The sequence below is a fragment of the Engraulis encrasicolus genome, chromosome 18, assembly GCF_034702125.1.
Source record: "Engraulis encrasicolus isolate BLACKSEA-1 chromosome 18, IST_EnEncr_1.0, whole genome shotgun sequence".
Classification (NCBI taxonomy): domain Eukaryota; kingdom Metazoa; phylum Chordata; class Actinopteri; order Clupeiformes; family Engraulidae; genus Engraulis; species Engraulis encrasicolus.
Window position 1 is genome coordinate 39654503 of NC_085874.1, and position 19653 is coordinate 39674155.

At 44.6% G+C, this 19653-nt stretch overlaps 1 protein-coding gene across 2 annotated transcripts in view; it reads left to right on the plus strand.

The window, feature by feature from the left end:
* snap25a (synaptosome associated protein 25a) overlaps positions 1-19653 on the plus strand; it is a 68897-nt gene that overhangs the window by 43153 nt on the left and 6091 nt on the right. For both annotated transcript variants that reach the window (XM_063223605.1, XM_063223606.1), the window contains exons 3-6: positions 233-274; positions 8433-8481; positions 12887-13004; positions 19139-19258. In XM_063223605.1, the coding sequence (XP_063079675.1) occupies positions 233-274; positions 8433-8481; positions 12887-13004; positions 19139-19258 (329 nt within the window). The remainder of the gene's footprint in view (positions 1-232; positions 275-8432; positions 8482-12886; positions 13005-19138; positions 19259-19653) is intronic.

The window sequence follows — 19653 nt, forward strand, 5'->3', positions numbered from 1 at the left end:
GTTATATCCAAATACAATATTGCCGGGAATGCAACCAAAGTGTAGCGATTTCTGAGAAATTGATGAGGCTGCTGCCACTGATGTTAACTGCTTTTGCATTGATTTTACTCCTGGAAACAGTGGCGATATGGATTCCCATCTTATGTTGATGGGTGACTCTTAATTGTTTATAGCCTTTTTTCCATGATTTCAGCACCTAATGTTGCATTTTTTCTTTGTCTTCCCCCCACAGTCACTGGAGAGTACTCGTCGTATGCTGCAGCTCGTGGAAGAGGTAAGGAACACTCCTCTTTATTTTCTCAGATTTATTCATCAGCCTACTCATCAGCCTTGTAGATTTATTTATATACTGTATATTATTTTTATTGTAAATTTGTATTCATTTACATTATGTACATATACGTGTCTTCATATATACACTAACATATACACAAGATAAATCTGATTCCTTTAACAAGCAATCACAAATAATCAGGTCCATGATTTAACATTTTTAGATACTCATTATCAAAATTGTCATTTTTATTCACATTATGTACAATTGCTATTAACGTTAGAATACACTACATAGACCTATATAATTGAAATATGTAGGCTATGTATTTTACATTGCATTTGTATTATAGTGAAATATACATCATTATGCAATATATTATATCACAAATGTTAACATATAAATCATAAGCAAATAGAGTAGAAGACAGTTCAGGGATAATCCAGTAGACAGACCAAAGTCTTTAATTGTTGGTAGCCTACCATTGAGGTGTTTTACCCCATGTGTATTTTCATTCTCTGCACAACCCCCTCATGAGAGACCTATTGTCAATATCAACTATGATGGTCAAAACAAATGAGTGCTTGGATTGCCTTGTATGGGTGTATTGATAAGGTGTATATTAAATTACAGTAAAGCGTGGTGTTGCTTTTGCAACAGTCAATACTGCTCCTGACTCCGTCCTGAGCTATGATGCTCATTGGACTTGAAAGCGTATATAGCCGGATCGAAAAAGAATGACGCAGGCGTATCTAGGCACTCAGTAGTCCGTAGGATGTGTGTGTGTGTGTGTGTGTGTGTGTGTGTGTGTGTGTGTGTGTGTGTGTGTGTGTGTGTGTGTGTGTGTGTGTGTGTGTGTGTGTGTGTGTGCGTGCGTGCGTGCGTGTGTGCGTATGTGCATGCATGTTTGTGTGTGTGTGTGTGCATGCGTGCGTGCGTGCGTGCGTGTGTGTACTGTGGAGAAGGAGGGTAAGGCGGTTGTGCTCTGTCGACAGGTCTGCTGCATATCTCAAGGTCATATTGGTAATCAGTCTGTGGGATCTGCCAAGAGAAGAGGGAGGGGCGGTGGGAGGGGTCTGGGCTGGCTGACGGCCAGGGCCGGATTAATGCACAGGCTAGATATGGCTGCAGCCTAAGGCCCCCCACCTGCCAGAGGCCCCCTGATTGACCAAAAGTGAATAATTGCAGAATTGTGGCAAGATGCAATATTGAAAAAAAATCACGCGTCTTACTGTATTGAGTACAGTTGGTAGACATGTTATCCTTAATTCCTAATTCCTACCATACATATGACAAATTTGCCTTTGAGGGGGGAGGAACCCGGGGTCAGAGCAACCCATAGCCTAGGGGCCCCATGCCATCTTAGTCCGGCCCTGCTGGCGGCCATTATTGGCCAGAGGCGATGAGGAGCTCGATAATGCGCATCGCCAGGGGCAGAGCTATAGGAGGGGCGAACAGGGCATTCGCCCCTTGGCCCAGGGCCCTCCCGTATTAATAGTGGGGGCCCCATTGTAACCTTGGCAGGCTGTATGAGGGGCCCTATCAGTTTTTTGCTCTGGGGCCCGCTGTGCAATTGTTCCACCACTGTGCATCGTAGGTGACAATCAGCCAGCTGGCCCGTCCGCCAGACGGAGCGAGCAGTGACTTGACGCGCGGCGATCGAAAATGCGCCAATGGATGGAGCAGGACCAGTGTTGCCAGATTGGGCTGTTTCCCACCCATTTGGGCAGCTTAGGATGGCCGTGTGCAAAAATGGCATTTAGCAGAAAAAAAACGCCCAATTTTTGCCATAGAAATCAATAGAATTGGGCGGAATTTTGTGCTTCTAGGCGGGTTTTTAGACTTTTTTGGGCTGGAAATCATCTGCCTCATCTGGCAACCCTGTACAGGACTATAGGACAGTGGAACGGACCGGAGTGGAGCGAGAGGAGAGATTGTGCAAAGTGCAAAGAGGCAAATAGGAGTGAGGGCTCATAAAGGGGCAAAAGGAAGAGAGAGTACAAGAATAGGGTTGGGGAAAAAATATCGACCTTAGCCAATCCATCATCAGTGCTGTTTGTCACCTGCCTGGCTCTTGCCTGACATGTAGTTCCGTGCAGCTTCGTGAGCTCATCTACTAGGTCTGGGAGCATGTAGCAGGATTCCATTTCTCCAGTCAAAAAATAATTGGAGCATTTATTGCTTCAATATCAACAAATTCCTTCAAAAACGTTTTCTGTCAATCTCTAAAGCCTTAATATAGTCTATAATATGACTCGTGACTCTTCAATGCGAGCTGCTATTGATATTGAAGCAATACATGTTTTCGACCAGACAAATGGAATCCTGCTACAGTCTCCCAGACCTGTAGGAACCAGGCTAGTTTGTCAAAAGGGCAGAGGTGGAATGGGTGGACAGCAGGGCTGGACTTGGACCAAAAGCTGGCCTGGGCATTTTTGGAATGGACCAGTCTCTCACGCAGGCTCCCCTGCTTGTCTACGACATGGAGGTAATACAAGTATAAGAACTGGAGAGAGTGAATAAGTCCCACCTCCAGTCATTTCAATGGGAAATGGTAGGCTAGTGAATTCAGCCAAAATTGAACGTTTTTTTCCAGCTTCCAAAATGGCGTTATTTCCGCCGACATTTTACTCAGCCAATTACGTGCCACATTACTGACTGACTTATGGTTGATCAGAACGCTATATGGAAGACGGGCATTGGATGCATGGTGGTACACAACCACAGACCTGTAAAGGTCTGTGCGCCCAACACTAAACTCGCGTACCTACTAGAGGATGACAATTTTCAGGAATTCCCGTGGGTCCCGCGGGTCCAGCGGGATTCCCGTGGGATGGGAGTCAAAATGTATAAAATTAACGGGAACGGGCAGGAGCGGGAATAAAGATGAATGGGAGCGGGCAGGAGTGGGAATAAAAATGAATGAGAGCGGGAATGCTTGCTCATTTTTTCATTAAAAAAGCCAATGAAATGGGAGTGGGATTGATTATGAATGGGAGTGGGCAGGATTGGGAGACATTCTTTTCAGGACGGGACGGGATGGGATTTGTTTCTTTTACTCAACTCTGGGACGGGACGGGATGGGATTTTTTTTCTGGGACCGGGATGGGACGGGAGTGAAAATCCACTCCCATGTCATGCTCTAGTACCCACCCATCATTATGTGCGAAGTGGATGGAAAGTGGATGTCAGAAATGCGAAAATGGCGATTTGCTAATCGGCGAAGCTAACCAGCCAAATCCTGCCTCCCTGGTCTACGATGTTATGATTGACTCAGTCCACTATCTATTTTAAAGATGAACCAATGGGATTCCACATGAAATGTGGACAAGGAAAAAAACAAAAACAAAAACAACAGCATCAGTCCCTGAGAGTTGTCGCCCCACCGAGAAAATGCCTTGTAAATCAGATTACCAGGCCTGTGGAATTTGGTAAAAATGCAATAAAAGGCTTGGTTAAAGGAATAGACTACTTGAATAGTATGACAATAGACTGCACAGACTGATGAGAATAGACAGATTAGGCGGGGGCGTTATTCACGTAAGTCAATCAGTCATTGCGACTGATCTTAGAAAAGACAGAGGTGGAGTTGGGAGGGAAGGACGTCTGGATGTACAATGAAAGAATAGACCAAAAAAATTATCGCCAGATGTTGGATTGTGAATTTAGAGGGAGGCAAGCCAAACGGCAATGGTAAACAATCACTGATGATCAGAAAACAAACAGGAATCTGGGGTACTTCAGAATGGTCACCTTTTCCCCTTGTTGCTCATCAGTTTAGAGACACCCAGACTCCCCAGGAAATCTGAAGCTCTCAAAATGGCAGTTTTTACACTGTATTTACTTACCCACAATGTCAATGCGTTTTCTTCCAATAGGCCCTGAAGAAGGCCATACACGTACAGGTATACGCCAAAATGCTTAAGCATTGTAGCCATATAAATACAGTACATATAATAACTGCAATCTTGAGTGCCTCCAATCTCTTGCACTGGTTACTGGTGGTGTTTACAACCCGTCCCCACACAGCGAAATTCCACTCCGCTCTCATTGACTTTGAATGGAGGCAATAACTCGCTTGACGACACAAAGGCGGGACACGATTTGATATACTCATGAACGGCGTGACCATTTGACCGTTTTCCATATCCGTTCGCCCATTTGTGGGGGAAAGCAGCCATGCAAGTCAATTGGAGATGTTGGGGTTTAATAAACGAAAGATACAGACCTGTTGACTAGCGTTGTTCACGCGCAACATGCCGAAAACGTGTTGTATTGCCGGCTGTTAAAATAATATAGCCAAAAAGCCATGGCTGAAGCATGGACTGTGTTCATTTAGGCAAGCCGATGTAGTATGTAAGTTGATGAGACAATGGGTTTGTTTTCACCCATAAAGGGGCGTAACGCACATTTAGGAGCAAATTACCCGGATGGCCGTTCATGAGTATTGGAGAAACCCCAATATCATGCACATTTAGGTGGTCCGATAACCAATCAAATGGGTGTATGAGTAGCTTGGGCTGGAGTTGCAAATTTTTCAGAAAAAATGGCAGCCATTTGTGTGACTTCCAAGATCAAGGTTTTTACTTAATTTAAAGAGCCTTTGTGACTATAAATGTCATGACTACCACGGATTGATGAAAAAAATGCACCACGAACATATTTGACACAATTTGGTTACTCCACATTATCATTTGATCACTCGAAGTTTGTCTGGTTAGCTAACATTAGCATTTTAGCGGAACCAGGCCGCCACAAACATATGTTAGACTACTTATTGTACTTATAGAAAGATATCACAATACTTAAATGTTATCTAGGACCACAACGCAATAGTATTTAAGCCATGTAGACACTGTGTTGTGATATTGAGTGGGTAATGTTTGCATATTATGACCGTTAGCTGTATGCCTTCTTGCTGGGCCTGCAGGGAATTGTTAGCCTGCCTGCCGCGGAAGGCTGACCGGACGCAATGTGTGTCGAGTCGGATGAAAAGCAGTTCTAGTCCCACTAAGTATATCCCTGGAACTACTGGCCACCACGCCCCTAGTGCGATTTTTCGCTCAGCGAAAAACGCCTGGCAGTTCGCTGTGTGAGGACTCGGCATGAGTTAATCACTAGAGCAGACATTTAGGCTGGGGAGAGGAGATAATTACAGACTCACAGAAACAGCAGACTCCACTACATACCTGCATGGTTAGGTGCTTGAAGATATGAAGGGAAAATGTTGGGAAATTAGGATGGATAAATGCAATGCCTAATCATCCGATACCATCCCCTCCACACACACACACACACACACACACACATAACCAAATGCCAATGCCCTCCTACCTTCTACACACACATACACACACGCACGCACACACACACATACTGTCACACACATGCACACACACGCACCCACACACGCACGCACACACACACATACTGTCACACACACACACAAAGAGAGAGAGAGAGAGAGAGGGAGAGACCCCAACGCTATCACCCTGCAGCATTTCAGTACGCTACGCAGAGGGCCACTGGAATCCACATCAGCAGCTGGATTGATGTGGCAGTTGCACACACACACACACACACACACACACACACACACACACACACACACACACACAGATGCGGTTGAGTTGCTAGTGCTACATGCATTATTTACAGCGGGGGCCTGTAATGGCGGCCGGTACGCATCTAGCGCCGGAAATGCTGAGTAGGGACACTGCAGGATCAGAGGAGGAAAACACATTACCCCCCAGGGAGGCGTTTAGGGCCACTTTTGGAAGGGGGAGGGGGGATGGGAGTAAGGGGGGGGGCAGGGGGTGTATTGGTGCATCAGCAGCAGGGAGGCGTTTAGGGGCACTTTTGGAAAAGGGGGAGGATGGGAGTGGGGGTGTGATCGTGCATCAGCAGCCACAAGGCAGAGGAGGGAGGGAAGTACGCGTTGGGGGTGGGGAGGGGAGGGGTGGGGTGGGTCTGGGATGGGTTGTTTGGGAGAGTGACTCACACATCGAACAGAAACAGCGGTACGTGGGCTGGATAATGGGTGTATTTTAGGTGTGGATGATGGGGAAATGTCCATACCACTTTTTTCAGAAGAACCGAGCTTGTCCCTACCACTTTGTTACAAATAGAATGCAAAAAAAAAGCTTACCAGGGATTTTATTAATGTCCCCATCCCTTTCCAAGTCAACGCAACAGCTTTGGGTGGGATAGTTGGGGGGTTGGGTTACAGAGTGGATATACGGCTGCCTAATCCCAAGTAGAGTAATTTATACACACAGCTCCTCCTGGTCTCCATTGCTTGCTCCGAAATGTCGATCGGCGCTTTCCTCCGCTCGCCGCCCCCAGAAGTGCTGAGGCAGCGTCAGACTCCAATGATTTATTTTACCCCCCCCCCCCCATCCCCCACCGCCCTCTCATATCGGCCAACCACCAACCGCCAACCCCAGTGGCGGAACATTTGCACACAGGGCCGCAGGGCACAAGATCACAATTGGGCCCCCCCTACCAATGCAAGAGTGTCCTGGGCCCAGGGGCAAATGCCTTGCTCGCACTCGATATAGCTCCGGCCCTGGCCAACCCCAAAGCAGGTGCCTCTTGCTGGGGGAAGCAGGTGCCTCTTGCTAGGAGATACATGTTTCCAATGCCCTGGAAACGAATAAAGAGCAGTGTTGCCAGATGTGTCTGATCAAATCCCGCCCAAAATGTTCTCAAAAAACGCCAAAATGCGACAAATTCAGCCCAATATATAAAAAAACAGCATTGACTTCAATGGGCCAAGAAAAACTGAAGAAAAAAACGTCAATTGTTCAATTATTCCCATTTTTACCCACAGACGGCCATCCCAAGTAATTGGGCGGGTAACCGCCCAATCTGGCAACACTGATAAAGAAGGCGACTCAGCAGGGTTATTGGTCCCAGGCTAATTATTATGGGACGTGATAGCCTACTTTATTTATTTTGCCACTTCATATACTATGGTCATTAGGCCCTGCTCTCCTGATCCGTGTGTGTGTGTGTGTGTGTGTGTGTGTGTGTGTGTGTGTGTGTGTGTGTGTGTGTGTGTGTGTGTGTGCATGCATGTTTGTGGTTTGAGATAAGGCTTTTTTGTCATTATTATTGGGTTGGATTTACGTGTTGATTAAACTGCATAAAGGTTGTCCCAATGCACTCTCCGCACTTTCGTGCACAGTCAGTAAGGCACAGGGGAAAGCGCCATTTTGTTGAACTCCAGTTGCACGTTTCGCCTTCACTCATATCCCTCAACGTTTTTTCTTCGATGTCTGTTACATTTAGACGTTGTGTGCTTAGACTGCATGATAATAGATATTATAATTTCTTATTTAAATACTTTACAAAAGGATACTGATACTGAGTCTAGTCATACCTGCGTATATTCTCCAAGAAGTAGGCAAACCTTTGTTTCTATGGTCCTGGACTGTGAACACTAAAAAACGCTGGAAAGCAAACTAAATCCCTCTTGCTCAATACAAGAACTCAGTGATTTTACTTATGAAGGGGATTTACCCGACCTGGAAGGTTCATTCGTACTGGGGTTGCTTTTCTTTTTAGACTTTGTTGAAAATTAAATTAAAATGACATTAAAAATGAATTGCAATATATTGGATTCTCATTTTGACTCTAGTCCTACAGAAGCCCCTCTAGCTGTACTTACTTTAAAAAGCACTACTGCCATTTTATACGTCTTAAACCGCTACTTAGTCTCCTAGAAAGCTTTACTCCTGTCAATAGAACAGTGTTAACCCCTTGGGTCATTGATTGATTTTTTTCCCCCTTTCAGGTCAAAGGTTAAAGCAGATCGTTTGTTGACCCATGAGTGTTGGCATAAACATGAGTCCATATCAGGCATAGACTCCGAAGAGATCGAATTGTTTCATTGCAATGTGACAAAGGCCGTATAGCAAATCATGTTGATTCAAGGGATCTGCAAATATGACTATAACCCTTCATAGTGGTGAATTTCATTTTCTTCGCTTGATTTGGCTCAGAATCTCTCCACCTTCTCTCTCATTCAATCTCTCTCTATCTCTTTCCCTGTGTGTCTATGTGTGCGTGCATGCGTGTGTGTGTGTGTGGGTGTGGGTGTGGGTGTGTGTCTATGTGTGCGTGCATGCGTGTGTGTGTCCTTTTCCGTGTGTAGAGTAAAGATGCCGGAATCAGGACCCTGGTCATGTTGGACGAGCAAGGAGGTAAGTTTGGACACAATCGGGGCAAGAGGGAGGGTATAGCATTCGGATGTCATGGCTGAAAGTATAACATAAATATCAAATATGTATTGTTGACTCATACGGTGCTATGATAGCATTTGACCAGTAAATGCACAGATTAAGAATCTATGCTCCTCTGAATCAGAATATACACAGGTATGATATATTAACATTTCATACAGTTGCAAATAATAGCATACAGATGGTTTATACTACGTATTGAACGCTATTGTATCGAGATATTTCACATGTTCACAACTCATGAAGCATGTGGTTCTTTATTCAGTCCCTTTCTTCTTTTCATTAACTGCTGTCCTTATCCATTTTCCTCCTTTTCAATAACATCCCGGAATCACAACCAAACCGCCATATATAACTGTTCTGCCTCTATCCACCTATTCTCTATTTATTGTGTTTCTACCACCAAACAGAGGACCATATTCGACCTTGGAACAATTTGACCAAGGGCATAATTTAGACCCTCAGTCCACCCGAGATGTAAGCTACCTCAGGCGGCTGTTGCTTGGCTCAACATTGATTGGTTCGTCAGTGCTCAAAAGCCACTGCCATGGCGAATGGTGAATCAGTGGAACAGTTTAAAACCCAAAGCCCGAGAACGATCGATTTAGCTGGTAATGACAAAACCCACACACATTGATACACCCTAAACACACCTTTGTACAATTTCTGGTCCAGTTGAAAGGAAAGTCATACAGTATGTAGCATAAGATTCTCATTGAGTCCAGACATGTTAGACAAGGAAGATACATTGTAAGCTACTGTGCGTCATTCGTTTCACCTTTCCTGAATTGAACCTCCAGTTCAAGCCTTACATAAGGGATATCAGGTGCTACGGATGTTATCATTTCTAATTCTTATCTTTCTTATCATGTCCAATTTCAATGCACTTGTTTTTTTTTCCCACCGCATTTTCTGCCTAACAATATCTAGCCAGCTAACTTACCATCTAGCTCTAACAGCACCGCAAGGTCTCCGTATGTAACTAAAGTGATCCTGCTAGAGGTGTGTAGTTCACAAACCAACCGATTCTTTTGAACGGCTCCCTGAAGTGAACGATGGGAAACGGATCACAGTTATTTCATTCATTTGTCATTCATTTCAAGCATGTGACCTCGACCAGAGTAATTAAATTTGGGAAAAAACACAATTGTTTTCCTTAAAGAGTGGCAAAATGGTATTTAGAAGCAGGAGAATGATCCGTTGGACAAAATTACCTTGAGGTGGAGTCAAAATATTACATTCTGAACACTATATAAATAATTAAGTTTTTTGAACGGCTCTTTGAAAGGAGCAAGCCACTAAGATCCAGATCCCGTTAAAGAGCCATAAATCCCATCTCTAGATCCTGCGCTAGTTCACCACTCAGGGCTCAAATCCGCCACCTAGGCCTGGGCGATATGAGAAAAACTTAGATTTCGATTATTTCTCCCAAAAATTGTCGTTTTCGTTTTCGATTTAATCACGATATGAATAAAATCTCAATTTTGTTGGAAAAAAAAATATTTTTTTTGGGAGAGGGGGGCATGAAGGGCATGAATCCAACACATGGATTGTGAAAAATGGTGCAAGGTATGACACCTAGAAAGGAATTTATAAAGGCTGGTCCAGGGAAAATAGCAAACTGCACAGAACTGCACACAAAAATGGATAATCTCAAAGAAGAGACATACACAAGTTTATATTGTATAATATAATAACTGATAGTAGGGCTGCACGATAATGGAAAAAATCATAATCACGATTATTTTCGTCAAAATCGTAATCACGATTATTAATCACGATTATTGATTTTTTTGCAGATTTTTTTGAAAATTATAACAAGATGAAATATAACCAAGAATTAATTATATACGGGATGAGCAAAATAAAATGAATTGTAATAATTATGTAAAGGCAATAGCATGAAACTTAGGTAGACAGATTTCTGGCCAGAAACACCAGCCTGTCAGTATGTTCTGGCTTCAAGGACGCTCTCAAAAGTAGGTCACTATTGCCACGATTAAATCACGATTAAAATTTCGACTTTGATTTCACTAATTTATCACGATTTTCGATTATTTTCGATTAATTGTGCAGCCCTAACTGATAGTGCCCTACACTGGGAACTAAGCCCCTTCCAAACAAAGCTGATAATTAGCAGGCTTGTACGAAATTCCGAATTGAATGAATTGAAATTCAAAGTAATGCCATAATACGAACACTAGGTGGTGTCATTACATTGAATTTCATTGAATTTAATCTACACCACCCATTGAGAGTACATAGAACACCACCACATAGTGTTCATATTATGGATATACTGTGAATTTCAATTCACAAGTCTGATAATTAGTCGCTCTCCCTACCACCGTCTGCAGTGGGAATGAGGGCACAAATGTCCAAACATCTGCTCAGGGCATCATACAGGCCGATAACATAACGCATATTTCAACGATACTTAAGCCCACATGTAAACAGGCCACAGTCACTGATCACTCCAATAGGGCAGCTACGGAATCGCACTGAATGTATTCCGGTACACTTGTGTCATTTCAGCCTGTTTGTGGCTACTCACTTCTAAATTGTATTATACAGAGTGGCGTTGTTAAATGCAGTGTAGTGCAGGTTAGTTTTATGCCATGTAGTGTGATGTACTTGGAGCTTTTAAGAGGTTGAGCAATTAGGTGAACTTGGCTTTGCAAATAGCTGAACACCTTTACAGTAATAAATGTACGCTAGCTCTACCACCTACACTGCGCTTCTTTATGTCTTTGACAATCAACAGTTTGCCAAATCGATTACCTTCTGTTGCATAGAAGGAAGGACCTCCATTGGGTACTAAATTACTTTTTTCGACATGTCTGCACTTTAGTGGTTTAACAATTAACTATAAATGTTAATGTAGCTAAGCATCTCATAGATGTCAAAAACACGCCAGGGATTGTACAAACGTGACTGGCTCATTTGGCCAACAACACTCACTATTTACCATTTCTCTATACCTGCCCCTCTCCTTACCCTGCCCTTTCACTTCACACATGTCACAAATAGTCACCCTTTTACGGTATAGTCCACATGTGCTGTCCATCCCAGCTTAGAACTCTCCCAACCCCCACTACTGCATTGCTGACAACAATCACCAAACCTTGCCATCCTGGTCATAATTATTGATCCACTTCCCTTGAACACAGAGACGCCAGCCAACCAGAGGCTGCCCCAACCCCCAATGTTGGGGGAATGGCTTCCCTCGAACACAGGCTGTGCACCTACTATATATTATGTGATCAAGCAATGGTCTCACACACACTATACTAAGCTTACCATAGATACTGTCAAAAATAAGATTTCCAATTTAAATTCAAGCACTCCTGAAAATTCCCACTTACTGTATGTAAAATCCCCAAAAAGCTCGATCTCTCTCTCTCTCAGCTGAGCTAGGCCATAAAGTTCCGGAACAGATTGCTTCCTTGTTCTTTTTCCAAGACTGTTGCCTTTCCTCCTATTTACTTAATTTGTGAAAACCTTGCAGTCAGAATCCCTCACTTAAGGGAAATGTTTCACAGTTCTGAGTTTTTTTTTCTGAGCCTGAAAATAAGCCTTCTAAACCCTTGAGTATTGTTCTCAAAAATAATTTGAATGGTAAATGAAAATACTGCCTTGAGGATAAATGGGGATGTCGTATACAGACTGAATGTATCATTGTTGATCATATATGAATTTTCATAGATAAATTTCATATTACTGGAAAAACATACCGAGGACATGCCCTCTGTGTCCTCAATGGTAGTGACGTCCATGGCCCCTAGGCTGCAGCCAGCCATATCTATGTGCATTAATCCGACGTAGCCTGTCCACATATGTAGCCTAGCAAAAAGCAATTAGCCATTGCTGTCATGGCCTGCACACACAGTTCTCACCCCATTGCTGTCATCCCTTTGTCCTGACCAGAGCAACTCGATCGTGTTGAAGATGGCATGAACCATATCAACCAAGACATGAAGGAGGCCGAGAAAAATTTAAAAGATTTAGGGAAATGCTGTGGCCTTTTCATATGCCCGTGTAACAAGTAGGTACTGAACACGTTGCTGGAAGGCTCTTCTGCGTATGTGGTGGCGTCCCATCGTTTTGTTTGTTTGTTTGTTCGCTTGTTCGTTTTTTATTTTTTGGGAGGAGGGGTTCGTTTTGTTCATCTTCTGTTTTTTTTTCTTGTTGTATTCCTTCTGTCAAAGTGGATGTCTGAGGTTCTTTGTCTTCTCTTCTTTGTCCCTCTCTTCTTTTTTTTCTTCTTCTTCTTCTTCTCCTCTTTTCTCTCCCTACCTCCTCCTTCTTCTTCTTCTTCTCTCACGTGCTTCATTCTGTGGGGGATAAATGACTTGTGTTTAATCAGAGCAACTGGAGCGCATCGAAGAGGGAATGGACCAAATCAATAAGGACATGAAGGATGCAGAAAAGAATTTGAACGATCTAGGAAAGTTCTGTGGTCTTTGCTCCTGTCCGTGTAACAAGTAGGTGTTTGCCTGCCTGCCTATACCTGCCTGCCTGCCTGCTATTCCGAATTGATAGTGGTGTGGTGGTGATAGACCAGTAGTAGCTTCGTAGTGGCTAGAGGCTAGCGAGTAGCTGATGCCTGAGTCCCAAGCCCTGCATCCAGCATCCAGCTTTACCGTATACCCACCCTCCATGAACTGCTCTTCAGCCTGGCCTGTCCTAGAGCAGGGTAGAGGCATGTGGCATGAGGCATGCTTTACAAAATAGACACACACACACACGCACGCACACACACACACACACACACACACACACACACACACACACACACACACACACACACACACACACACACACTCCCAGCTGAGCACCGGACGCAAATGCAGAATGAAAACATTATTCATTGTCCAGTTTGAAAGACAGACACACACACACACACACATACACACACACACACACACACACACACACACACACACACACACACATACACACACACACACACATGACATTACTGCAAATTAAGCTCAAATTCACATACAGTAGGCCTATTTTTTTCCACAAGCCCTGGCCTTAGACATTTCAACGCTGTTATTGTGTCAACACATTACATTACATTACATTACACCAAGCTGCCGTGTTGAATGTATAGCCCCAAGCGGTGCGCCCTCCCCCAACCCCCCACATGGCTCCTACTCTAGTGCACCATGGGAGTTAAATGCCCAATCCCGAAAAACACGCTGTTCTCCTGCATCAGCAAGAAGCGCAGCTTCACACCAAACGACATTGTCCACCCGGGAACACACCATAGGACCAGAGTGAATCATAAAACACACACACACAGCGGGAGTGTTTTTCCACTCTGTAGCCACAGATGCTGCCAAATAACTGCAGAAACAAAGGCCAGATGAGATGCCCTCTAGGAGTTTCCGGTACGGAACAACCTAGCTTTGTCGTCATGACGATGCTCATTCTACTGTACACAACACACTTCTCTTCTGCACTCAAACAGGGCACCTAAGTTACACCCTCTACTTCCTGGTTCGTGGGGCAATAAGTTGCAAAAAAATGAATGGAAGTGAACGAGATGAGTCGTGGTGGATTTGTGGTGCATAGATGGAGGTCCAAGGTTTGGATTGGTGTCGAAAAACCACTCATTTCAAGCTCAGTAATTATTTTTTGACTCCCCCTGCCCCATGAACCAGGAAGTAGAGGGCGTGACTTAGGTGCGCCATCAGGGCAACCAACACTAACCTCACCACGCCACCCACCACCCACAATCCAATGCAAGAAAAACATCTCTCCTACCCTCTCCCCTTCTCCCCCTCCATCGAGGGTTCTACTACTAACCAAGCCACCCAAAATACTGTATCTCCAATCATCATCTGCATGCCAACATTACACTGGTCACCCATTCTAGACTCTTTACTTCGAGCTAGCAAGTGTAGCCTGGACCGTTGTAACCACATCCATCAACGTGTGCCGCATAACATGAACTGGAATGACCAGTGAGCATGTCCTTGAATGCCCATGCATGCCGATGCAACTCAGTGTTAACGATGCTACTAATGTTCACAATAACAATGAACTGACACTAAGTGCTTCTGAACTGAACGGTATTGGTTGATATGAACTATTGGTTGATATGAACTGGGGGCACAAAGACCCAGCCAGAATCGTCATATTAAAGGATAAGTTCAGCCAATTTCAACATGCAGTTGCAATGCTTGTCAGTACCTGAGATTTTTTTTTTCAGCCTTTTTCGAGATCCTGGTCATTGTAATGGGGACAGGTGTTTGTTTATATATATATTTTAAAAACCTCTTGATTTATTCCTAATAACATTCAAAAGGTTATGCAACATAAGCAGACTAGCAAACAGTGATTCCTTTTGGGAAAATATTTGGAGTAGGCCTATGTTAAGATTTTTTTTAAATGTAAACAAAATCTTCCCCCATTAGAATAGCTCAGATCTCGGAATGGGCTGAGCCGAAAAATGCAGCATCACCGGGTACTGACAAGTCAAGGGTAGCCTGAGCAATACAACAGCATATTGAAATAGGCAGAACTGGTCCTCTAACATGCAAATACAGCCAGAGGTCAATATTTATTTTCTCTCAGATCATTTTGAAACTTCATGGCTAGAAAATAATGTTTTCATGCATCAGTTGTAGCTGTTTTAGCGATGCAGTGCTCGGATTTTTGGTTGGTGAATGCCATGGAAGTGTATAAGGAAATGCTGTAAGGGCAAGGGAACGTGTTAAGTAGGTCCCTATCTGGAGGGGAGAAAGCAAGCGGGGAAGGCAAAGGATTAGCGACACGCTAGCTCAGTGTCTGACGCAGCTCCGGCGGAACAGCAAGGTTATGCGTGTTCTCATCCTCCCTTCCCATGGGGAGAAGAGGGAGTTTGGGGGTTGTGGGGAGAGGGCTGGTGAGGGTGACAAGCAATGGCAGAGAATTGGGTCAGGCGAAAAGGAGACAGAGTTGAGAGAGAGAGAGAGAGAGAGAGAGAGAGAGAGAGAGAGAGAGAGAGAGAGAGAGAGAGAGAGAGAAATTGTGGTGCATTGTTAAATGCGTACACAGTAAAAAGAAAAAAATGTTTGTTCAACACTCAGAGTGTATTTGGTCCCAGAGTACTCTCTAAATGTTGAATCAACACTGAATCTTTGTACTGTGTGATGGGCTTGTCTACCATAACGTCTGTAAAGCTACTCTTCTCTCATTCTCTCAGCAAAAAGCTAACCCACAGATAGGTGTTAAGATGATGTTTTTTATAGACCCGCACTTTCGTGACTCAATCTACCATTCGATATTTTTCCTCTCTCCCTTTCTCTTTCTCCCTCTTTCTGTCTCTCCCCCTCTCCTCCCTCTTTCTCTCTCTCTCCCTCCCTCCCTCTGTCTCTCTCTATCTCTCTTTCTCACTCCCTCTCTCCTTCTCTCTTCCTCTCTCTCCCCCTGTCTTTCTCCCTCTTTCTCTCTCTCTTCCTCTCTCTCCCTCCCTCTCTCTCCCCCTGTCTTTCTCCCTCTTTCTCTCTCTCCCTCCCTCTCTCTCGCCCTCTCTCTCCCTCCCTCCCTCTCCCCCTCTCTTTCTCCCTCTTTCTCTCTCTCTCTTCCTCTCGCCCTCTCTCTCTCCCTCCTTCCCTCCCTCTCTCTCTCTTCCTCTCGCCCTCTCTCTCTCCCTCCTTCCCTCCCTCTCTCTCTCTCCATCCTCTCGGGGTTGTTGAGCTTGTCTGAGGGAGCAAAGGCGACCTGTCAGTGTCAGTACCTATCATGCCTCACATGGCATGAAGCTTTCTGAAAACCAAGCAAGCACTGAAAAGAAAATACTGCTGTGGTGAAGATGACTCCGTTTTTGTATCATGTGAAGCAGCAATATTAGCATTTTTTTTAAAAATTACAATAGGCCTATTAGTTAAACAAAAAAAAATCCTGGAAATGCAATGATAATTCATAGCTTTATTTTCATCGAAAGGGCTTTGTGTGACCTTGAAGCACATCACAGCTGAGGTTTAGTTTAGCTCGTTTACCACGCCGGAGCCTTGATTCACAGTCAATGTTGCTGTGTTAATTCAACATTTAAGTCCAAATGGTGTCAAATCAACTCTCCAAGTGTTAAATGAGCACTGCGGAATGTACTGTGTTTGCTCTTGCTCAGCAGCACAGCACTCTTTTGTCGATGCCCTGGAGATGCCAGTGGGCAGAGAGATAAGGGGAACAGGAACACACACTCAGGGCGCGTTCCAATATGCGACCTTGCGTCCTCCACTTGTGCTCGTGGCCTCATACCAGGAAGTAATACGCCATGATGACATCACTGACAACAGCATTATATTTCAATATCTCGCAAAAGCTCAATTGTAAAGTCATTTTCTCATTTGCAAACTGGATGGTGAATGAAGAATAGTCCCCCAAAAATCGTTTTGGCTAGGCTGACAGTGGGGGAACTTAACTGTTTTCTACACGGAGGCGGGGCAAAACGTGAGGACACAAGCCGAAGTGAAGGACGCAAGGTCGCATATTGGAGTGCACCCTCAGTTCAGCGCTAAGAGGGTTTTAAAAAAATAAATAAATGTCATGTTACAAAGCTTCAGCTTTTGGCTGCCCTTGCTGAACAAATCACAAATTATTGTGTTGCAGTAATCACATTTAGCTGTGGAAATCAAGCCAAATAATGCTAATGAATCACAGTTAGCTGTGGAAATCAAGTCAAATAATGCTAATGCTTAGCTTAAGTGGAGAACGAGAGAAAAGACATGTCAAGCACAGCCCAGCTAGCCCCTATTGTGAAAAAATCACACCACATCTCAGTGTTGTACAGAAGTTCCTGTAATAGTGCTGAAAAGGGGCAGCTATTTAAGCTTGTGTACAGTACACAGACAAGAGACAACGTAACGCATTGCCAATACAGAGAGCCTTCCTGCTTTGTATTGTGTAGTCACGGTGTGGTCTTGAACCTGTTTGGTATTCTTCGCCATCCTTTTCCCGACTGTATCAAGGGTGAGAAACTCCTCAGGCAACCCAAGAGAAGGAGTTTCTATTAGGGGGGCAGGAGGAGGAGAGGAGAGGAGGAGAGGGGAGGGTGCCTGACGGCCGGCCGGCAGACTATCAACAACAAACAGCAGGCTGAGCTGACAGGAGAGGAGAGGAGAGGAGAGGAGAGGGGGAATCCATTTCAGATATGAGGGCTCGCCAAAATGGCTGCTCTCTCTCTCTCTGCTCGGAGAGAAACACTCATTTTTCCTCTCTCTCTCTCTCTCTCTCTCTCTCTCTCTCTCTCTCTCTCTCTCTATCTCCCCCCCCCTCTCTCTCTGGTACTGCAGTTAATCTTCAAAGTTATGGCTGTAATGACATCTCAGACATATCTGTAATTATAATCTCTGGCAAGGAGATTCAATGTTTTTTTTAAAGAAAAGAAAAGAAAAGGGAGACAAGGGACTTTGGGAGATGGTGTTTGTTTCCCCTCTTGATTTGTTGTTGTTTTCTTTTCTATTTACAGTATGGTTATTTCCACTTTACGTCTACTGTACACTGGTGTGGTAGCGTTGCTACTCTGGGGTGCATTTCTCGAAACTATAGTTGCTAACTATGTTACCTACTTCGCATTTTTGCAATGCATTTTACCATTGGCAACTACCCAAGTTGCTAACTGGCTAACAACTACGCTTTCGAGAAACACACCCCTGTGTTGTCTGTCTATGAAGGCCTGTCCCGTTTGTTATTCGTCACTGTCTGGACTTGGAGAACGTCTGCCTCAGTCAGCATGCGAGAGAGAGATCACTCAGACTACAAAGAGAAATCAGAGCAAGACAAGAAAAGGAAGATAGAGAGAAAAGCCACTTGACCTTAGATTGAAATAAACAGCTCCCATGACGAGTAGCCAGTTTTTAGCAAGTCGAGGACAGATATGTTTCACAGGGTCGGGTCTGTCTCCATGTGTCCCGTTGTGTGCGTTGGAGAGGGCAGCAGCATGGCAAGAGCAGGTATTAAGTCAAGTCAAGTCAGCTTTTATTGTCAGTTTCTTCATATGCACAGGTCATACAAGGACATTTAAAATGACATGTCTCTCTCTATACCATGAAAGGACATACACAGGACTGACATTTACAGACTGACATCAAAGTAAATGTCAGTCCTGTGTATGTCTATGTATAAGGTATTAGGTATTAGGTCTAGGTATTAATGAGAAAAAGGCCTTCCCATTCCCACTCTGCCTCTCTCTTTAGTCTACCACGTCTCACTGTTCGCTTCCTGTCGTTGGTTCGTTTGTTCTGTCAGAGATCTGTGGTGTCTGTTTTTTATTTTTAAATATATATATTTTTTTTCATTCTGTGTGGCTGTGCTCAAAATGGCTTCCGAGTGGGCGACTCTTTTAAAAAAAAAAAAAGAATAAGAACAGAAAGATATGTCAGCCAGCCAGATCCTCAATAAAACACGGAAGCATCCCACAGAGAGAGAGAGAGAGAGAGAGAGAGAGAGAGAGAGAGAGAGAGAGAGAGAGAGAGAGAGAGAAAGAGAGAGAGAGAGAGAGAGAGTGTGTGTGTGTGTGTCTGTCTGTGTGTTTGTGATTGTGACTGTGTGTGTGTGTGTTTTTGTGCCCGGACGGAGCTCATGCTCACTCTCTGTCCCCTCGTGTGGTGTGGTGCGGCGACAGGATGAAGAGTGGAGGAAGCAAGGCCTGGGGGAACAACCAGGACGGGGTGGTGAACAGCCAGCCCGCCCGCGTGGTGGACGAGCGCGAACAGATGGCCATCAGTGGAGGCTTCATCCGCAGGTAAGGGCGGGAGTGGAAAGGGAAGGGAGGGCAGGGCAGGGCATACTGTAGACTGTCTCAGACCATGGGAGTTTGGCTTGGTGGGTAAGGAGGGTTTCATCCACAGGTAAGGGCGGGAGTGGGAAGGGAGGGGAGGGCAGGGCAGGGCATAGACTGTCTCAGACCATGGGAGTTTGGCTTGGTGGGTAAACTTTTTAACACTGGTGGTGTGGCGCAGGTGATTGAAGGTGGGGGGGGATAGGGTTGGGCCATGCAGGGACGTCTGTTGGAGCTTCAGGGGTTGCTGGGAGGGAGGGAGGGCTTTATCTGCAGGGAAGGGGCGGTAGTCAGCCATGGAGATGGAGGAAGGCAGGCCAGGGCAGAGACTGTCCCAGAGCAAAGGAGTTTGGCTGGTG